Genomic DNA, 20909 nt, shown 5'->3' on the forward strand with positions numbered 1-20909 from the left:
ACAGTGTTCCTTTTAGAGTGATTTTTGGCAGATAATGAGGGTCAATATGGTTTGTAATAATCTCTCTTTTCTGGGCCCCTAATTGTTATTGTTTAAAAGACAAACGTGTATATATCTATTCGTCTCGATATGCTGATCATGATCTATCTATAATGTGGGCGCTGCCACTACCTTTTCTGCTTGAAACATTCTAGTGTACCCTTTCATCCGTCCGATAAAGGGTAAAAAAATGTGAGAGTCTTACGTGTTTTGATGAAAATAATAATACGAAGATTTGTATTAAAAGAAATTATACGCATATCACAATCTTTCATAATAATAATCATAACGGAACTGGATCGAATTTGGTGCAAATAAAGTCTCAAAAGGTACTTTTTTATACCCAACAAACAAAATAATTAGCAGCACAAAATCGTGGGTTTCCTGTTTCAAAATAAATTTCTTTACTTTTGTTAATTGTGTGCTAATTGTAGGGCCGTTTGTTTTTAAGCTTACAATTAATTTTTAACTCTTGTTTTTAACTGCGTCCTCTTGAATTATAAGTATATATTTATGTATCTAACAAAAATTGTACTTTTTAATTAGTCGTAGACAACAATTTAAATAAAAACAACATATTTTCAAAGTATAATTCATTTTATTAATTATACAAAAAATATCAGGCAAATATTAAATATATATTGCTTTTTTCTCTTACGGGATCTAGTTGTACAGGCCTCGCGACAAATTAAAACTAATCGGGGGCGTATTGGGCAAAAGTGTAGCGATTGGAAATCAACTAAATGAACATTTTTAAGGTCTTACGCAAACCCATCCCGATTTATAGTCCCAAAGCCGAACACAAAGCATAGCACTCACTGAAAAAGTTATGACACATAGAGTATACATATACATAAGTAGTATCACTTGGATGTACGAAACACTATTCGTATACTCGTATCAGCCTCGCACTCACAAATTTCGAGCGTTATCTCCATTTCGTTTCCATTGTCATGATACTCGTTACTGTAGCAATACCAAAACTTTTGATTGTAGAGTTATTCCATTGATAATGATATCTTGCTCAAGCTCACATACATACATACTCACTCCTACATACATACATATGTACATTTGTATGCTTATTAGGCTGTGCCTTATTCACAATAACTGATCAGATACAAATACTTTCGATTATAGCGGCTGTCCTGAACCAGGACAAGCACTAGGTTCAATTCAGGGGTCAAGCAAATCATCCAACAGTCCTCGGATAAGGGACAAAACACCCCAGCCTAAAGCTTTCGGGCAGCCCATTATCAAATTCTCAATCGTGATTGTTTTCAGGTACGCCCTAATGCACAATACAGATGCGTAATAATATCCATGTATGTATTGAGTGCTTTCATGCACTGACATACAAACATGTGCGTACATACCTATATGTACGAGTAGCATGTGCACATGTATGTATGTATGTCTGTATGAGTCTGTCGCAGGGAATTCTTAATCATTTTTTTTTTAGCTGAAATTAGTCTGTTTGGAGGCGGTTAACGAAACGGCGAAAATTTTGCGTTTCAGTTCGTAGTAGTTATTAAAAAATTTAATTAATTTTTTATTAACGATATCTGCGTAAATGTGTTGTGAAAATAGATTTGATCTTTTCAATTAATATAGTGATTATAATTCGATTGGCATAAAACATGTCATTTAACAAGGCAGAATCTAAAGAAGATATATCCGAGCGAACATGTAATCAGCCCAAGTCGACGACCATTATCAAGTACGAGAAGTCTTCGTGTCTATTCTGCAATGAATGGTTCGACGCTCAAACATTTACGGTATTCATATAAAAAAAACTGAGATATGTATATGTATCTTGAAAGTTCAACGGTTTTCAAAGAGACATACTCGTATATAGATTAACTAATTGGGCATATACGAGTAGATATGCACATACATACATATATAGTGGGATCATTGAAGCTTACGTGTTTATCGCCTTCCCATATGCAGGAACACCTCATACATTGCGGTCAAGTGCTCGAGGAGTGCCCCAACACCTGTAATGTGTTCATTCCCAGAATTCGAATGCGAGCGCACCTCAAAGAGTGCCCGAGAAGTAAGCAGCATGTTAATCATCGTCTGAGTGCCAATATCGAACGTTTGGAGCACAGTGTTGATCATCGCGTGCAGGTCCTTGAGCAGGACATTGGCATGATACGATCCGTACTGAATGAGGAGATACGGCAACGCTTGCATCTAATAACCGATGTTGGCAACATTCGCAAACAAAATCAAGTGGTCGAGGACTGGACCCGGGGCACTGATGACAATGTTAATGGTCTGAAACGGCAATTGGAGGAGGAAACCGCACAAAGAATTTTTACCGACGAACAATGTCAGAACGATTTCCAATATTGCTGCAATCTTACCCAGGTATATAGATACATATAAGTATGTTATGTATGCACAAATTAACTTTCAATTCAGTCCCTCAAGGATCAGGTTCAAATGCAATTGGACGATACGCAAAAGCATATTAATCAGCTCTCGCTAGATGTGAGCTACCATCAGAATCAGTTGAACGACAATATTATGAAGTTGGAGGAAATTGTGTTCGAAAACGAACGTTCGAATAGGTATGTAGGTGCTTGGATTATATTATTTTTTTCCCATAAATGCTATCTCAACTGTTTTTTCAGAGAAAAGTTTTTACAAATAGATGATTTTCTGAAACAAATTAACGAAGATTTGAAAGCAAAATTGGTGAGCAGTGATGACATTACCAAACAAGCTACTTTAGACTACGAAGTGAAGAGCGTAAAAAATATTGTTTGCGAAACTGAGGAGCGTTGCGACAAATTGGAAAACATTATCCTAGATATTGACAGGAAGCTTCATGAAACAATGCAAACGGTTGGGGAGCTCGAAAACCATCTGGCGATGCACCAACGCATAACAAGCGTACAAAATATTCGAGGTAGGCATACAAAAACTTCAAGTTTTGCGATTGTTTGCAATTCTTAGAAGCTGGCTTCTTCAGAAATCACTTTCCTAATTTATAGTATATAGTATTTGATACCAAGGTATCAAAATAATCAATGTCTGGAACACCCAAATTAAAATTTTGGAGTCATTGAACTAATTGAAGATTTGATTTTCAAATCGGCATGAAGAGATTTTTTTTTAAATCAAAAAACCGCCTTTTAGAAAATTTTCTCTTTGGCGCACGCTCCTTCCTCACTTACCTTTTTCCGAAAGGATTTCGATCTGAAGAAAGGGGAACGCTCGGAAAATTACTTGTAGGACCAAGCTCAGGCGTTTAATTATTAACTCTAGTGTACAAATAATTGCAGCTTTAATTTTATGTTTGAATTCCAGGTCATTTTATTTGGCGCATTAAGGATTATTCGAAGCAATTAGATGAAGCCAAACAATATGACACAATATTGCACAGCCCCATGTTTTCGAATAAGGCATTTGGGTATGCTCTACGCGTAAGTCCAGAACTTTCCAAATATTACAGCTTTAGATAACATCTTTTGTTTTTTGTTTTGCTCCAAGCTGGACATATATCTGAACGGCAAGGGCACCTGGAAGGGGCGCAATTTAATTGCTTGTCTGAATGTTTTACCCGGAGAATACGATCCATTGTTGCCGTGGCCATGTCGCTTACAAGCTGAGGTCATTATTCGCGACCAGGCAGGTGCGGAGGCCCAGGATTATGTAAAGACAGTACAAGTGCGAAAGAAGAGTGATGATTTCATTCAAAGCAATCAATACTTTCACATTCCTCACAAGGTTATAACAAGTCGCAATTACTTGCGAAACGACTCGTTGTTTGTAGAGGTGCGAGTCTTAAAATAAGAACACATAATTGTTTAAAGTTGAGAAATATGTAATATATTTGTATTTTCAATTTTAAATTACATTACGTATGTATACTTTTGAATTGTTCCATAGTTTTGGCAGCCGACTTTAAAACTATATCGCCCGATATTGCCAATTTATTTTCCAATAACGGGTGACTTAAGTTAGATGCGTGTTTTTAGAGCTTGTAAACGCCTTGGTTTTTAAAAGTAATGAACGAATTGACAATTTCAAATAGATGTAAAAAGTATTTTTTGTAAGTGTAAGTGTTTTGTATAAATATAAAAAATGCAATACATATTATTTAAAACCATTTTTTTATGTTTGCCATAGATTCTTCAATAGTTGGTAGGCACAAGATAGTTTTTCTGCACTGAGCTTCGTTTGTCTTTCATACAACTCCAAACAGTTTGTATTTACTTATTAAATAAAATACCATGTATTACTTGGTATATTGAAACATTAAGTTGAACCAGAAATTTGTAGGTCAGACTGCTTTGCAGTTTAATGCACATCCGTATGTTTACTAAATATTAGAATAATGAGATAAACAATATTCGAATAGTGTGGTTTGTTTTTAAGGTGGTATTATATAGGATACGCTTAAGACGAACGTTCTTCGCCAACCAGAGCGTAAAGAGCGTGTTTATAATGACCAGAAGTGTCGCCCTAAAATACAAAAATGGTGCATTAAAATATAAATTCGTATATAATTTCAATAGCAAATAGCATTTTCTCACCTTAATCCAGCTCTTCAATGATTTGCCATACAACCGTTCAAACGCCACTTTAATATCCGCCATGTCGATCTGTGGATTTATAATACATAGAGTTGTTTGAAATTATTGTGCAAATATATTTGAGCTTTTTAAGACTTGATTACATTATATTCATATTCTTCTATTTTTGTGTAAAGTGTAAAGAGATCATAATGTATATCCATGGATTCAGTATCACCAAGACGGTGATAATACTGAAGAATGATTAGAAAATGTTTATAAAAAACCCTGAGTGGAACAAATGGAAGGGCCGCGATTTATTTTCTGAAGCTTATTAATATGAATATACATGATATACATACATATGTATACTTATATATCAATTAGCAAATGCTTACCTCACAGCGTGTTACGATAACACGAATAAGTTGGCCGTCATTTGTTCCAATGCCAGCCATGCTTTTGTGCAAGCGCGACGCAAAATATTCAGCTTTATTTGTGACACACTTATAGATGGCTATCAGACCCTCCATAATATCTCCCGAAAACTCCTTCTTGATGGCCTTCTCCAAGGAGTGTTCAGTCATCCTTTCATACTCTTGGAATATCTATAATGAATAGAATTGAAATTAAACCAGATGGTTCACTCATTTTGGTGGAAATACTAACCAGTTTCAGCTGCTGATAGTTCCTTTGACACAGTATCATATTGAACATGCTCTCATCAGTTCCAACGCGCAGCTCGCCTGCTTTCAACAGCTCTCTGGCATCGATTTGAGCTTGATTGGGATCTATCTGACCGCTTTCATCTCGAGCGGCAGTGCAAAGCGAAACCAACAAACGTTTGAAGTTGCCTGAGGTCTCCGATTTTAATTCTGATTCCAAGTGTGCGCCATACACTAAACATTACAACTGGGTTAGTAATACAATATATAATATGGACGACAAACGGGTCTTACATCGCAAATATTGATGTTTGATTGTATGAATTTCCTGATTCGATAGTGTGCATAGAATTTCAATGAGAACCTCCTCTTTTGTGCCCAAGCCAGCCATAGCATCATTCAGTTCAGCACAATAGAAATCAACGATGGGACGTAGGAGTCCCACGAGGAGCTTCTCGAAATTGCCGCTTGTTTCCGACTTGATGTCCTCAATTAGATCTTTTCCAAAGTGAGTTTTGTATTGACGTTGTATTTCCTAAAAAATGTTGATTAATTAGCATTTGGGACGATGAACAGTTTTGATTAATAGCATTACCTGACGCTGACTATTAGTTCGACGGCATATAATGTTAATTAGTGCGTTTTCATCTGTGCCGAAACCCTTCATGGCTTTACGTAAGTCGTGGGCATCTTTGACAGGATCAAATCCTTGAGCAGGAAACACGGTGGGAGTTCCCTGGAAAAAGAAAAAACAGAAATATCTTCTTTTAGAGCATATATAATGGATAGGGATCATTTTAAAGCTTTTCCAAAATAACTGTAGCTTTTAAATTACTATTATTACTTTCTTAAATTTTTCCCAAGAATGTTCCAAAAAGTTACAGCCATTTTAAGACGTTGTTTGTACTAAAAAGGCGAAAATGCAGACGTTAAACCAAAAACAATGCAAAATTCGATACAATAGTAGCGAGTATACAAATGAGAGTCTGTTGTTTGGAAAAACATGAAAATAATTTCCAAGACAAACCTCTTTGGGTGCTTGCAGATACTGATTGGATGACCGATGCACGTCATGCCCCTGGCGATGAGACAGTTCTTCGAAACAATGTGCCATATTGCCGGCGGGTGATTCATATCCACCCGATGTCATGACTGGTGTATATCCATGGTTAGCCGAATAGGGGGCGTGCGATGCCGGGTGCCCGTAATGGGGGTTATGGTATTGTGGGGCTGCATGACCTGCATTAAAGCCCACACCCTGCTGTTGATGATGTTGGGCAGGATATGGAGGACCAGCACTTGGTCCCATATGAGGATGGTGGGAGGCGTTAGTAGGATACGGGGGCGAAATGGATTGAGAGGCGGGATAAGGTGGACCACCATAGGAACCACTGCTGCCAAAAGGCATGGCACCATGTTGATTTGGCAATTGCTGATAGTTCATTGTTGGTGTTGATTGTGATGATAATGATGGGGGCTGTGAATGATGATTATAATGATGTTGAGGGACGTTTTGCTGCATCGGTGCAACCCAACCAGCTCCAAAAGGCACACTTTGCTGCTCGTTAGTAGGAGGTTGTGGAGGATATGGCATTCCGGAGCTCTATAAAAATAAAATTGTATTCTAATACATATTTACATAAACACAATGGCAAAAGGGGTCTATAATATTGATTGGAAACCCCCTTCTTACCAATGTTGTAGTAAAAAAAAAAAAAAAAAAGGTTAACATATTTATAGACAACTTCTTTTTCGTTTATATGTACATGGATATTTATTTATTCATGTAGATATACTATGTGTGCATGTAGGTATTTACTTAAAGGTATTTGAGACAGTTGATTTCATTTAACTTACGTATGGATACATTTTGTTGATATTTTTATTTGTAAGCCGCAAAGCGATTCGATGTTTCTTGTATGAGATTCTATACTGTAATGAAGAAAAAAATGGTATATTTATTCATGTCAATCTATATATATGTATGTATGTAGCTGCTGGAAAAACAGTATGATATGAACCGTAGCATTATTGTTGTTGATGATGATTCATAATTCCTTTGAATAGCCGCGTTTGTTTTGATGATTTGTCTAGCGATGTGCGTAAAAAGGGATGTGGGGTTAGACGATGAAGTCATCGCAGAATATGTTTGTTGAATGGAAATTAATACATATATGTACATATGCATATGTATGACTCTAAATATGTGCGTAGAAATATGGCCTAAATAATAGCAGTTAAGATAAACAAGGCCATAAAATGTTTTCTTTTTGATGAGTGCTCTGTATATTTCAGAATAGGAGCGTGCCAGTTAAGTACATAATTTAATATTTCTGGTCTCTTTATCCACCGCCGCTTTGTCAATAATGAGTATATGTGTATGTATGTGTATATATGTTCACATGTCATAGATTCTTATACAAATTTGTATTTCCCCATAGAACCACTTGTTTATACTTAGAAGCATCTATGAATGCAGATACATACATACATACTTATGTACGTACATATGTATGTGCATCTTGTAGATACACCAGCATATACAGATATACATACATACATACAGATGTATGTACACAATCACTTAAAGCATGAATCATGCAGACGCTGTTACATTTGGTGATTCTCAGTAGATGAGGCAGCAATTGTATTTTTAAGACTGCTGCTTTGTTACTCATTATCAGCAATTTCGAAATGAGAAATTTGAAGTATTTATCATATGAAAATCAAGAAGTCTTGGCGTCTATGCATTTCATGTACACGAACGAAGAAAGTAAATGAAAGTTTTAATGGACTTCAGTTACAGACTATGTATGTATGTATATAAGTACATACATATGTATGCCTGTTTATATTTGCGTATAAGCGTAAGATCGTACGACGCGAGCGTGTGTGTGTGTGAACGTTTGCGCAACTTCAAAGGTGTGTATTGAACTGTAGGCCTACGACTTGGCTTCTATTTTACTTGTCAAGCTAGTAAAACTAATACCACAACACGGACTTATTGCTTAATTAATTAAAACACACCGTAAACTGTCCGCTCGATGTAGAACTCCGACAAACACACAGCCTGTAATGTCGAAACGATGTTATCAACTGAATTTAATGGCCAACAGGTTGTCATCGAACAGGTTGGCACGAATCTATCGCACTGTGTGGCTCAATTCGATACATTTGGTCAACTGATTGTTATCGAATTTCTTTGCGCAATCGACGGCAGTTCGCTCTCCGATAAATAGTGCATACAGCGTTTAACTTGAACTTTTTAGTGTAGGGACGAGGGATTTGATTGCAATTTTTAATTGCTTTCAACCTGTGGAATGTTTCCAAAATTAGTCAATATTAGCATAATTAAATCCTTTTTCGAATAAGCGCTTAGTGGCTTCTGCCTATTCATTTACTAAAATGTATCTTAAAATAATAATAAAAAGTATGCTGTGTGCAGTTTTCGCGTTTTTGTTGACATTTTATTTACGCAGGGCTCGAGAAAAATATGGTAAGTGAAAATAATTGTTTCATATTTTTTTTATGTTTGCTAAGTTTTCTTTTAACAACAGCTCAAACCGTTTTGCAGCAGCATAGACCTCCGAACCCCGAGGAGCCTCTACCACCATCATACTCCCCATTGCTTGCATTTCCACAAGCTGCAATTTGTTCTGACAACAATGCATGTAGTATTATAGCCAGGTGTGTATTCAATATTTGTGTAGATACACATGCATGTATGTACTGACAGCATCTCTATTTATATTGCAGGAAGATTTTAGAGCGAGGGGGCAGTGTGGTGGATTCCGCCCTTTCATCTTTGCTATGCAATGGTCTTCTAGGGATGCAAAGCATGGGATTGGGCGGTGGTATGCTAATGAACATTTATATACATAACGAGCGACGCTCCTACAGCATTCTTAGCCGCGAAATTTCCCCCATGTCGCTACATGCAGCCAACTTTACTGTATTTCGAAATGAAGATCATCTAAAGCAGTCCAGTTGGTCCATCGCTGTGCCCACTGAGCTGATGGGATATGCCTTGGCGCATGAACGATTCGGTAAATTACCGTGGCGAGAAATTGTTGAGCCCACTATAGAAATATGTCGAAAAGGATATCGCCTCTACAAGCATCAGTACGATGCTCTTTTGATAAATGAGGAAATGGTCAGAAGCGATACACTTTTGAGCCAATTGTTTGTGAAACCATCAACTGGAGAATTTTGGAATATTGGTACTCATCTATACCCGCCTGAACAATTATGCGATACTTACGCCCATATAGCAAAGGAAGGACCACGTAGTTTTTATAAAGGTTCCTTGGGGAAAATGGTGCATGACGACTTACTTGAAATGAAGAGCGTTATTACCGAAAACGATTTGAATGCTGCCCATGCCAGATTAAGAGAATCCATTGTCGTTCCATTGGATGAGTATGACTTGCACTTGACACCGTTGCCAGGCAGTGGATATGTCCTCGGTTTTATTATGAACATTTTGCTGCAATACCGCAAAGAATTTCAACAAAAACGTCATCTAGGACCCCTGGAAATTCATAGGATTGTTGAAGCTATGAAATTTGGATTTGTAAAGCGTTGGCAGTTGGACGAATCGGTCGACGAAGGGGTAAGAAATGTTTTATTTATTTATATACGATTATTTAAAGAGAGCTCGGCCATGCAAGCTTTGGGCATCGTGGTGACTAGCGAAGGGACCAAGTACAGGCTCCTCGGCCGTGGTCCGTGCGGGGGCCTGTAGTCATTTTTTGTTTTGGAGCCCACAACGGATATAAATCGATATGGATATCAGTCTAAGCCTCAGGACTGGAAGTACCCGCGGACACGTCGGTTATCATTGCTTGTCGCGGAAATAGACTGCAGTATTTGGCAGCAAGCTCTTTACGCAAGACTTATTCAAAGTACAAATCCGCGTAGTTGTTCAAAATTTTATTGACCGATAAATGCAACACTTGTTTTGGTAAAGCTACAAAGTGAAGAGCAGACCGAGGATGTGAATTAGCTCAATAAAAGAAGCTTGCCTTGTCCATGTGAAGATTTCTCCAAGTGGTTATAGTCACATTATTTAATTTAAATTTAAAGACTATTATTTTTAAAAATGGATTAATACAGTTATTTATCTTTTTATATATGTAAGCTTCTGGATAATATGACCAGTTCAGCATATGCAGAAGAAATTGCTAAACTAATCGACGACTCTAGAACTTTCGACGAACCGATGAATTATGGCGCTACTTCAGAGGTCCATTCTCGACCAGAGTATGGAACATCTCATATCTCCGTACTCTCCAAAGACGACGCTGTCTCAGTTACGAGTTCCATAAATTTCTAGTAAGTAGAATGCGTATATAATTGATAATGGATGTATATTTATTTATTCACCTTTTCAGCTTTGGCAGTGGACGTATGGGGAAACGTACGGGCGTTTTATTCAATAACGCGATGACCGACTTTTCCATCGAACGGCTGAAGAATCATTTTAACTTACCATTTGTACCCAATAAAAATATGATAACCGCAGGTGCCACACCAATGTCATCCATGACTCCAGTAATTGTGACTGAACGTTCCACGGGCAAAGTGCGTTTAGTAGTTGGCGCAGCCGGTGGCACAAAAATCATAAGTTCACTCGTACCGGTACTGATACGCACACTTTGGCAGCAAGTGAATATAAAAGGTGCCATCGATGCATACAGGGTTCATCATCAGATGCTGCCAAATGTCCTGGAGTACGAATATGGTCTGTTACAGAGCCACTTGGTGGAGTTAGAATCGAAGGGCCATCAATGCCAACGCTATTTAAATCGCGGTTCAGTTATTTGTGGGATCGAACAAACAAATGAAACGATTTTTGTAAATTCAGATTTTCGTAAAATGGGTGGAGTTACAGGGTATTAGATATTACCCCAGTGCAGCAACCCATCCCGATAGTATTTAAGCAACTAGATCTCAATGCCCAACCAGTAATGCTTTATGTTGTCGAGCTACAAATAGTTTGAATTCCATAAGAATTATCTCTAACACGCATACTTGACTGCTGGCCTCAAAAATTTAATTGTGGCAACAAGTCTGGCAACTACAAAGATTTTATTAATGTAACTAAATGTTCTGTGATAATTAAATTCATAAATATTTATACGATGCCAGTATGCACGTAGATTGTGGCCGCTTCTCAATGCTCAACTGAATTTTGGACTTCCACGGCATCTTTGTTCGTTTGGATGTAGAATGGCATGATTCCATTCCAATTTAAATGTTGTGTCGATCATTCCTTATATATTACATAAATGTATGCTTGCACAATATTGCGTGTGTATGTTGAAGCACGCAATTCAATTGACCGCTCAATCAATCGATCAATCAATTATGTGCTTACCGAGAACTTAAACGTGCAGCTCATATGTTTGCATGTGTGCTAAGCTATATATGTAGATATTTAAATTACAAAGTCGGTAATCCCCAAGCAAAAACACGCGCATTAGAGTAGAAACAAACGACGTGACTTTGAGTCACTTTAAGAAACATTTAAAACAAAATTATGTTTCTTGAGTACATAAAACTGAATGTGAGCCTCAGAAACTGGTCAGCACATTAAGTTGGTAATTTAAAAAAAAGGCTTGTTAAAATATTTTGTTCTAAATATTAGGCTATGTATTTTTTATATCAAAATAATTTACTTAAATAATTTATTAACAAATGTAACTAGTTTTTAAATTAGGCAAACAGATTTTCTCTCTTTTCCTTAGGTGTTGTTTCTTAGACAGATGTGTGAAAATGTGTTCTATTTAGACGGCAATAAATAAAGATTGTAACATATAAAAAAGTAGCAAACATTCCCAGAACGTTTAGTGTCATTGAGCATATTAACACATTTGGCCATTTATCGGGGCCCATGCCACAACCATCATGCGGTTGTTTATTGCCGTTGCTGTAAAGGTAAACAATTAGAGTTGAGTAAGCATTAAGGATGGAAAAGGATAGGGGCGTAGCTTGAAATATTCATTGGCGAGAGGACTAAAGGAGTGAGCAGAATGCTTTACCATTCGTCTCCATCTCTGCGACTACAAATGTGTCACATTTTAATAAAGCTCGTATGCTAGTATGTATTTTATGCTATGATGACTAATTTGTGTTAGAAATTTAGCAGACTATGAACTTAGTACTATCACCAGTACTTTTTATATCTTGGCTACGCCCTTATTTACGAAAGTAGTTCACTTACAGATTATTCTGAGCTCCGTTTTGATATTGCATGGCTGGGTCGTCCTCGAGTGACGCATCCAGCCCTTGTTGGTCCTCTTCCTGTGTGCATGGGCAGTGGCTAAAGCCCAGAAAGGGATTCGTTGAATTGCACCCGCCCGTGGACTCAACCGCTCTCAGTTGAGCGAATTCAATGGCCCCACAAACTAACAGAAGGCAGCAGAAGATCAACGCCAATGCAGAACAGATGTGTGACTCAACGACCAACATTTTGTAGCAATTCTTTTGAGGCCGATAGTCATTTTTTTGATGGCGTCGCAACAGGAATAGCCCAGCAATGCTGGCAAGTAGCAGCTGTATAAAGAAAGAAAAACAATAAAACGAACCACAATGTCTAATTAAAATCACGATTATATGCCATATTCGGAAAGCCGAATATTGTTGGCTACAAAAATCAAGAAGCCGCCCACACCACACACTCTATCTAGCCACTATTTTAGGCAAATGGACGAGGCAGCCAGCAGACCGACAACAATTTTTTGGACATGGGCTCGAAACAAAAATAAAAAAGTGCTAATCTTGTTTTGGAAATACCATGCTAACGTTCATATAGTTGTATATTTTAAGAATTGCTTGAACTTACCGCAAAGCCGCTCATGTATGGATTAGCAAGTATGGAAGCGTTTGGAGCTCGAAGAAATATACTAAGTGAGAGAACTATGAGCAGCAAGCCGATTATAAATTGCACTATTAGGAGATAGCGTGATATTTTTACGTTCCGTGTGTAAGCTGCATATGCATCTTGAACAGCTTAATTAACAAAACAAATGGAGATGATAATTATTAAAATATTATTCTATAAATTTTTCATTGGATTTTGTTGTTGTTGTTGTTATTCTTAGAGCTATTGACTTACTGTCCGAGCTTTTATTATTGACAACAATCATGCGACTATGTCTCAGACTATTTCTAGTTGGTGTATGTCGTCCAGCGATTTTCATACCTTTCATGTTCTGCGGAACCGTTGTGCTCATATAGACAGCCTGCTAGAAAATGGTATTTAGAGAAACTGCATTAAAATACGGTTAAAATAGGTAATACTACTTAAAATTAAATTTACTTCACATATAATATTTAAACTGCATATTACAATTAGAAAAACCAACAGATTTCCGCTATCATTGATTATTTTAACCTCGTAGCCCAGTGCGGACAGAAAAGGTTTAGTTACGGAGCATTCCGAATTCGACTTTAATTAAACTAATGCCATTTCAGATTGATAAGCTATTCGTTCGCCCAATTTATGCTATCACTTCCTTTTTGAATTCGATCAAAATTGTCAAATGATTGAATTATTATTCTCTTTTAAAAAGTGAAAGAGCTTCACACTCCTGAAGTCTGCTTTATCCATTATAGTCCGATAACACTATTATATTTAATACAATTTTGATGGCATTACCAACTTTATAGCTTCCTTGTGCTTAAGGAAGACTTTGATTCTAAAATTGCAAAGCCATGCAGTTCCTCCATTATACTTGTAGTATTACGGAATTCGACTAAAACACTTTTAGGAGAGGTCTATTTTATTATCTACTTATGTCTTAAAGTACACCGAGTTGGATTTTATTACATAACCATATCTTTCTTGTCTTTCCAAAAACAGTTTTTTATATTTCGAAATGTAATTAGTAAGCCCCTATTTACATTACTTGCCTGGGATGGTTGTGGTGCATGCAAATCGTTCAACGGCACTTGTTCATATGTGGCATAGCGTAGAGATTTGTGTTGGGGAGAAGTCGGTGTTGCAGTTGCTGTTGCAATCTTCATCGGTTGCATATCATTTTCAGCTGCTAAAACACTTCCCGTGTCATTATCTTGCAAAGTCTGTTTCCCCTTCTGTGGTACATTCTGGTATTTTGGCTCGGGCTTGGTTTTGTGTACCTCCACAGTATCTATTGGGCTCACGTTTAAGTGGTGAGCCGTTGATGCTTCATAGTTGTTAATGCCGAAAAATTTCGATTTTGCGTCATTCATAGCTGCCTTAACGGCTGCTATGCTATGACTGGTCCCATTCAGATCCGAAGGACTCTGCACCATTGCTGTCATTGCATCGTCCTTGGCAAATTTTTGATCTGCGCTATTGTTATTGAACTGCGATTTTGATTCTTGCTCTCCCAATGCTTCCTGTTCTGGTTGTTGTTGGTGTTGTTTGAACTTTGGTGTGCTAGTGTGTAATGCACTCGAAGCAGTCAGGAGATTGTCGTAAGTGCTGACAGGACGATCGATTGGCGATTGCATTTCAATTATAAATTTCTTTATCGTTATCTATCTACTAAGTCCGAGAAAATGTTTCGTTTCTGCTAACGTTTAATTTGTTTTGTTATCGTTCTGAGACGATATGATTATAATTGATTTTCAAGCGCTTGCTCCGATGTAAACGCATTTTGAAGCCTTTCCTGCAAAGATTTTGTAGGTAACATTAAGAATTGGAGGCTAAGATTGGTGTTAGTTGTAAATTGCATTGAAAACGAAGAAAATATACGTTCAAATATTGCACAATTGCTCAGTTCCGAAAAGCTATTGAGTTATTTTGCTTGATAAGTTGTTCCACTACTACATATAATTGAAACTAAATATCTTCAATCAATTTTCGATATGAGAATAAAATTTCAGTTTGCTGCAATTCAATCGTATCCGATAAGGAGAGAATGATTTTTTATACAAGCAAATCCATTTTATAAGGAATATTATGGAATATAATACTTTTATTAGGCGTCTGAACTGTAAGAACTCTTCGGATTCTTTAACCCAATAATAAGTATATAGCTGTTAATGAAATATTTCAAAATCTTGTTGACGATCAATTTGCAGCTTAAAATAATAAATTCATAAAGCTCGGTTTCTGAATATTGTGGCACTTCCAGGTATTTCAAAAATCTATAAGTATGATTCTATGAATCATTTCTGGTGACGATTGTTCAGCAAAGGTTATTTGAAACAAATCAGAATAAACAAATGATTTAAAGTGCGACATATACCAATGAAAAATATATATTTATAGCTTCGATTATACAGTACATAACATACAATATGTATGCATGTTTAATCAGATGCTTTGATCGGATTTCTATTTGTTGTGGTTGTCAGAATAAATAATTGCGCGCTGACTGCAAAAAGTTCACATTTTCTAAAACACAATATTTATGACCTAATCATCAATCATTGTTGAGTTACTCTCGCGTGTCTGAGTCACGTGTAAATTCGGAAACTTCTCCTACATGGGTAGAGGAAGAGTCTTCTGCTCTAAAGAGTAGACGAACTTTTTGTCAGACTGTTAACTAATAGACCCAGATGGGCCAGCCATTAGGTATGCTGAGCACTGACAATTTCAGACTAGATTAGCTGTTACCGTTAGCGTTTACGTTGCCACCGATCACCAATTGATCACCCAACTTATTTTTTCGCTGACCCTATTCAGCACACGCGCTCCAACGCACACTTTTCAAATTTGAATTGAGTTTGTGAACTTGTCGTTGATGGTGATCGTGATGGTGATGGTGTTGCTTGCCTCACATGCTGGGAACTACTTTATAATGTGTAATCTGTTTACGCGCGAACGCGCAATATTTAAAAATATATGTACATATGTATGTATGCAGATACATACTGCTTACATATTTGCATACATACATACAAGTATATGCAGCATGTATTATATAGATACATTTGTATGAGAGTCACAGATTCACAAGAAGCGGAGAGACAAAAAAATAACAAAAAAAAAAAAAAAAAAAAAATGAATGTTGTGCATACATATGTTGTTGATATCTGCTGTAGTATTGTGTAAAGTTGAATGAGTTGTATTTTTATTGATAGAGATATGCTGTGGCTATGGCCTGCTAAGCATGTTTCCGCTCACTTGTGCAAGATCTTTAAGATTTATGTTAAAAAATAAAATAAAAAAAAAACAGCAGCAACAACTACTAGAATGTAATGCATCTCATCGCTAATTTATTTATTTTTTTCCTTTGCTTTTTGATCTATTTATAAGGCTCTGTACCGAAAACTTTACAACTTTAAAGAGCATACCAATGACAACAAACAAAAGTTGTACGCTGTCTGTATTTCTAGACCGAAACAGAGAAAAAAACAACAAGAAGTGAAACAACAATAACAAAAAACACGACAAAAAATCCGCTCACTGACACTGTACGCACCAAGAGGTGAAAACAAACTAAAAATAATTCTCACCAGCACGTTGATCGAGCGCTTGAAAAAAAAGCAAGCCATAGCCAGCCAGCCATTCGTACCTACACACATAGGTCGGTAAAAACTGCTCGCTTACCTGCGCTTGGACAGCACACACACACACGTACACACACTGATAAATACCTGTACACACACATGCACACACAGATAGAGACAGACATGCATAGTTACATGTTGGTTGAACCGATGAGTAGTAGGTGCGGATAGTTTCAGTCGCTCAGAGAATGACGGGTTTTTGGTTGACTTGACTCGACTCGACTCGACTTGACTACCACTAGTTGCATGGCGGCTCTAAACAGACTCTCACATTTTACGTGGCAAGCCGCATTCCCTCCCTCCCCCCAAAAGACCTCAGAACGAGGCTTTGGATGGCCAGAGCCCAGAGTCAAAGTGCAAGCGCAAGCGTAAGTTTTCTTCAGCGATCCATAAACAATTTTAATAAACAAAAAAAAAAAATTGTAGAATTTGCAAATCAGCTACTGAAACGATCATAAAATCGAAAGTATTTAACTACCTATGTGATTAAGCTACAGCTACAGATTTTGTCTTTATAGTATATAGACAATCTGTATACCTACATATCTGTCTATCCGTATGAGCTTCGAAATCTTTTGAGCTAGAGACAAATTAGACTAGTCTTTTGATGAACCGAAATCTACTAACCTGAATGTAATATTTTACATTACTTTTAAAAGAATAGTTTCCAATACGATATTGTAATTACTTGTAAATGCTTCATTAGCTCGATGCAAGAATTAGACGTAGCTTGAAGTCTTATTTATTTTGTATTATTATTTAACAAAGCTTCCTGAATATGTATGTTTCTAGCTGAATGAATCACTCTTTAACTGTCATTTCGAATAGCATCCCACTTTCTATCAGACTGGCTAAGCGAAACAATAAACTAAGCACCCGGCTTTGCAACTGATCAACATTAGTAGCTCTTAATGCTACACCCTATGAATAACAATAATGAATAGTACGGGCGGTTAAACAATATTTGTTAACTCAAGCATTACGAGCCGAGATCATACTGGTATGCGAGGGACGGACTAACAACTACAAATAACAACTAACGACCAACGACTTCTTCATTTGAAATCCAACCACGACAACTGATGCAACAGATCATTGATTATTATACGGTATTACTAAACATCGTCTTGTGTATCGCATATGACTTATTACCCATTCGTGTGTACTTGGATTTTTTTGCAATCAAACCCATTAACTTTTGTAAAATGCTAAACACCTATCATGAAAGTCGCAAACTTCCTACGAATACTACATACTACACATATAGTATGTATGGCATGGGAAAGAGCCGTCGTCACCGTCACCATCGTCTTTGTAAATTCTTGCCAATTAGGAACTTGAAATGTGTTAAGTACGGTTACCGTTTCTTCAGAATTCGCAGTCTATTTTTACAATGTGAGCGACTTAAATTTCAGTGCCATGCCAATAAATAGAATTAAAAACACACACAAGTCGCATTTTACTGTACTCCAGTTTTTTTTTTATTTTTTATTATGCGAGTATTTATTTTTTGGTACGGTGTTTATTTTCTGGGCTTATACGTAGTATTCCTTCGTAAAATCGGGCATTCGGGTTGTGAACTAGCTAGCAAAACAGAAGCATGGCGATTTGCGTCAACAATGCAAAACCGCTACGACTGGAGGGAGGTTTGAAAAGTTTTGAATTAAATCCAAAAATGATTTCGAATAGCTGTAGCAGTTAAAACTGTAATCCTTTACCTAACTTTTCAAATACTTTATGTTTGCTTGAGCGCAAAACAATAAAAAAGAAGACTACAAGATTGAAACGATATTTTCTGTGTTTGGTTTAAATAAGACTAAGCTCCTACTTTAAGCAAACTCTCCACTTAAATACTGTGTAACCAAAGAAACCTTCTCTAATGTATTCTATGCAAATAATGAAAAAAACTGAACCGCTGTTGGAACTGTGGGCGTAGTACGGGCGTAAAACTGTTTAAAAATCAAGTTATTCCTGTAGTAATTGTAGTAATTTTAAAGGGAAATAGTGAAATGGTTAGTTATTGAGAATGTATGATCCAAGTCTGGTTAGTGCGCGTTCATCCATTTCCAAAACTCAGGAGTTCTGGACATAGAGACGAATGGATATGTGGAGTTCTATTTGACTCGTCATGATTAAGAATATATTAACATAACAATTTACTTTTACTCTTTAAAGCTGCCACTATCCTTGAAGCAAATATTATATACTCCGAATTTAACAATATTTGTCGGCAAAGTCTTTTTCGTTCTAACCAAGAAATAAAATAAATTGGGTTCTATTTGTATTTCCAAAATATTTAAAAATAGTTTCTTAACTCTAATTCTTAGAAAGAAAAGAAATATGACTGATTGCATTTGTATGCTTTCAAATAATGGCGAAATTCGTGAAGATTAAATATATAATAACTTAATGGATGCACAAGCTCGTAAGCAAGGATCTAGGACAAGGAAATATGGTTAAACTTGTTTTTGTGGGAGATGAATATTTAATTAAATATTTGAAAAGGTTGTTAAGGACGGGGGGTGAATACCACAATTATATATAGTGCTGATTTTTTTAATACTTAATATAAATTAATTTAATAAATTAACAATTTTTGCTGTCGACAGAGATAAATATTAAGTGTTTTGTATTCAATTATAATAAAGATATGAAATAATAAGTATTCTGTTATAATTTCAACTTAAAAAATAAGAAAGACTAAAAAATAACTATACAGTAATGGCTATTAATTATTATTTGCCATTTGGCCAGATAAAAACTAAACAAGAAATATATAGCAAAGGAGAAAACTTAAAGGACTTGATCTCATATATTAGATAACAATAAAGATATAAAATAGTAAGTATTCTGTTATAATTTCAACTTAAAAAATAAGAAAAACTAAAAAATAACTATACAGTAATTATTAAATCTCTATTAATTATTATTTGCCATTTGGCCAGCTAAAAACTAAACAAGAAATATATAGTAAAGGAGAAAACTTAAAGGACTTGATCTCATATATTACATAACAATCAAGATATAAAATAAGAAGTATTATGTTATAATTTCAACTTAAAAAATAAGAAAGACTAAAAAATAACTATACAGTAATTATTAAATCTCTATTAATTATTATTTGCCATTTGGCCAGCTAAAAACTAAACAAGAAATATATAGTAAAGGAGAAAACTTAAAGGACTTGATCTCATATATTACATAACAATCAAGATATAAAATAAGAAGTATTATGTTATAATTTCAACTTAAAAAATAAGAAAGCCTAAAATGTCTATTAATTATTATTTGCCATTTGGATAGATAGATAGTAAAGCAGAAAGCTTAAAGGACTTGATCTCATAACTTTTTTTCCTTTCAATGGATAACTTATTCATATATCGAACGGTTAACCTATGTTTATAAAACTATGTATATTTGAAGCCCGTTTGAGAGACCCTCGCATAAGTTGTGTAAAGCTGTGCGATTGCGCAGCTTATATTTCGCGTCGGCAACAATGCCACAATGACAAACAGCGGCAGCGGCAGTGGCAGCTGAGCGACCAAACAACCAACAACCAACAACATAACCAACCGAACGGCCAACCAGCCAGCCAGCCAGCCAGCCAGCCAGCCAGTCAGCAAACCAACCAACCAACCAGCCAACCTTATGGTGACGGCTACGGCGGCAGTTGTCGTTGTTGTCGTTCACGTTCACGTTGACGTCGTCGTGGTCGTCGTCGTTGGCGTCGACGTCGACGTCGTTGCCGCTGCACACGCGCAGTGCGAACTTCTGTTGCTAAAGCGCCAGTTGGAAACCAGTTATAAGTCAACTTTCATTCCAAGCAGACGTGTCTCAGGCGCACGGATCGCGGCGTTTTTTTGAAATTTTGCTGTTGTGCTGCTGTTTGGCAAGCGCGCGGACTTCGCTTAATAATATACCAACATATACATACATAAGTAGTACATACATGTACGTATGTATAAAAAAATATATACAAATGTATATATTTACGTTTTATACACATGCAAATGCATACAAGTATAAACGTGTAATAAGTTCACGTTCATAGCTTGTTGTTCGCTTTAAGTGACTTTAAGGTGCAATCCAGGCCGAATTGTTTTCTTTTCTGCATTTTTTTGTCGTTCTTGTTTTTGTTGTTGTTGTTGTTGTTGTTGGCGTGAATGTG

At 36.4% G+C, this 20909-nt stretch overlaps 4 protein-coding genes across 11 annotated transcripts; 2 read left to right on the plus strand and 2 right to left on the minus strand.

Annotated features, from left to right (window-relative positions):
* The first annotated feature begins 1644 nt into the window (after positions 1-1644).
* Positions 1645-3908, plus strand: LOC115627720 (TNF receptor-associated factor 3). The gene is made up of 6 exons (XM_030523469.1): positions 1645-1817; positions 1993-2415; positions 2470-2618; positions 2682-2959; positions 3361-3476; positions 3544-3908. Exons 1-6 carry the CDS (start codon positions 1680-1682, stop codon positions 3844-3846), a joined length of 1407 nt encoding a protein of 468 aa, XP_030379329.1. The 5' UTR covers positions 1645-1679; the 3' UTR covers positions 3847-3908.
* LOC115627719 (annexin B11) lies at positions 3860-8329 on the minus strand. 4 transcript variants are annotated; one of them, XM_030523464.1, is made up of 9 exons: positions 8261-8312; positions 7091-7165; positions 6261-6836; positions 5829-5969; positions 5528-5768; positions 5238-5467; positions 4967-5176; positions 4590-4658; positions 3860-4518 (listed from the first exon to the last, which is right to left on the minus strand). In XM_030523464.1, the coding sequence occupies exons 2-9, from the start codon at positions 7100-7102 to the stop codon at positions 4453-4455; spliced, it is 1545 nt and encodes a 514-aa protein (XP_030379324.1). In that variant the 5' UTR covers positions 7103-7165; positions 8261-8312; the 3' UTR covers positions 3860-4452. The 4 variants fall into 4 exon arrangements, with proteins under 4 accessions (XP_030379324.1, XP_030379325.1, XP_030379327.1 ...); XM_030523465.1 differs by lacking the exon at positions 8261-8312 and adding an exon at positions 8069-8187; XM_030523467.1 differs by lacking the exon at positions 6261-6836 and having other exon boundaries at positions 4078-4518; positions 8261-8329.
* Positions 8330-8552: 223 nt separating this feature from the next.
* Positions 8553-11725, plus strand: LOC115627856 (glutathione hydrolase 1 proenzyme). The gene is made up of 5 exons (XM_030523717.1): positions 8553-8729; positions 8791-8920; positions 8990-9845; positions 10374-10567; positions 10627-11725. Exons 1-5 carry the CDS (start codon positions 8639-8641, stop codon positions 11132-11134), a joined length of 1779 nt encoding a protein of 592 aa, XP_030379577.1. The 5' UTR covers positions 8553-8638; the 3' UTR covers positions 11135-11725.
* Positions 11726-11890: 165 nt separating this feature from the next.
* Positions 11891-16644, minus strand: LOC115627864. 5 transcript variants are annotated; one of them, XM_030523744.1, is made up of 6 exons: positions 16526-16644; positions 14150-14892; positions 13440-13479; positions 13080-13246; positions 12459-12790; positions 11891-12164 (listed from the first exon to the last, which is right to left on the minus strand). In XM_030523744.1, exons 2-6 carry the CDS (start codon positions 14732-14734, stop codon positions 11993-11995), a joined length of 1296 nt encoding a protein of 431 aa, XP_030379604.1. In that variant the 5' UTR covers positions 14735-14892; positions 16526-16644; the 3' UTR covers positions 11891-11992. The 5 variants fall into 5 exon arrangements, with proteins under 5 accessions (XP_030379604.1, XP_030379602.1, XP_030379603.1 ...); XM_030523742.1 differs by having other exon boundaries at positions 13353-13479; XM_030523743.1 differs by having other exon boundaries at positions 13440-13482.
* Positions 16645-20909: the final 4265 nt, after the last annotated feature.

The sequence above is a fragment of the Scaptodrosophila lebanonensis genome, unplaced genomic scaffold, assembly GCF_003285725.1.
Source record: "Scaptodrosophila lebanonensis strain 11010-0011.00,11010-0021.00 unplaced genomic scaffold, SlebRS2 tig00000098-arrow-pilon, whole genome shotgun sequence".
Taxonomy (NCBI): Eukaryota; Metazoa; Arthropoda; class Insecta; order Diptera; family Drosophilidae; genus Scaptodrosophila; species Scaptodrosophila lebanonensis.

Bases quoted from the DNA above. Each gene is read 5' to 3' on its own strand.
- LOC115627720 (XM_030523469.1), top strand. From the start codon at position 1,680: ATGTCATTTAACAAGGCAGAATCTAAAGAAGATATATCCGAGCGAACA. The intron at 1,818-1,992 runs GTATTCATATAA...TCCCATATGCAG, and splicing joins TCGACGCTCAAACATTTACG to GAACACCTCATACATTGCGG. The intron at 2,619-2,681 runs GTATGTAGGTGC...CTGTTTTTTCAG, and splicing joins GAAAACGAACGTTCGAATAG to AGAAAAGTTTTTACAAATAG.
- LOC115627719 (XM_030523464.1), bottom strand. The intron at 5,468-5,527 runs GTAAGACCCGTT...TGTAATGTTTAG, and splicing joins CAAACATCAATATTTGCGAT to TGTATGGCGCACACTTGGAA. The intron at 4,519-4,589 runs GTGAGAAAATGC...TTTGTATTTTAG, and splicing joins CATTGAAGAGCTGGATTAAG to GGCGACACTTCTGGTCATTA.
- LOC115627856 (XM_030523717.1), top strand. From the start codon at position 8,639: ATGTATCTTAAAATAATAATAAAAAGTATGCTGTGTGCAGTTTTCGCG. The intron at 9,846-10,373 runs GTAAGAAATGTT...TATATATGTAAG, and splicing joins ACGAATCGGTCGACGAAGGG to CTTCTGGATAATATGACCAG. The intron at 10,568-10,626 runs GTAAGTAGAATG...TCACCTTTTCAG, and splicing joins ACGAGTTCCATAAATTTCTA to CTTTGGCAGTGGACGTATGG.
- LOC115627864 (XM_030523741.1), bottom strand. From the start codon at position 14,734: ATGCAATCGCCAATCGATCGTCCTGTCAGCACTTACGACAATCTCCTG. The intron at 13,247-13,352 runs GTAAGTCAATAG...TTGTTAATTAAG, and splicing joins CAATAATAAAAGCTCGGACA to CTGTTCAAGATGCATATGCA. The intron at 12,165-12,458 runs GTAAGTGAACTA...TTACCTTTACAG, and splicing joins AACGGAGCTCAGAATAATCT to CAACGGCAATAAACAACCGC.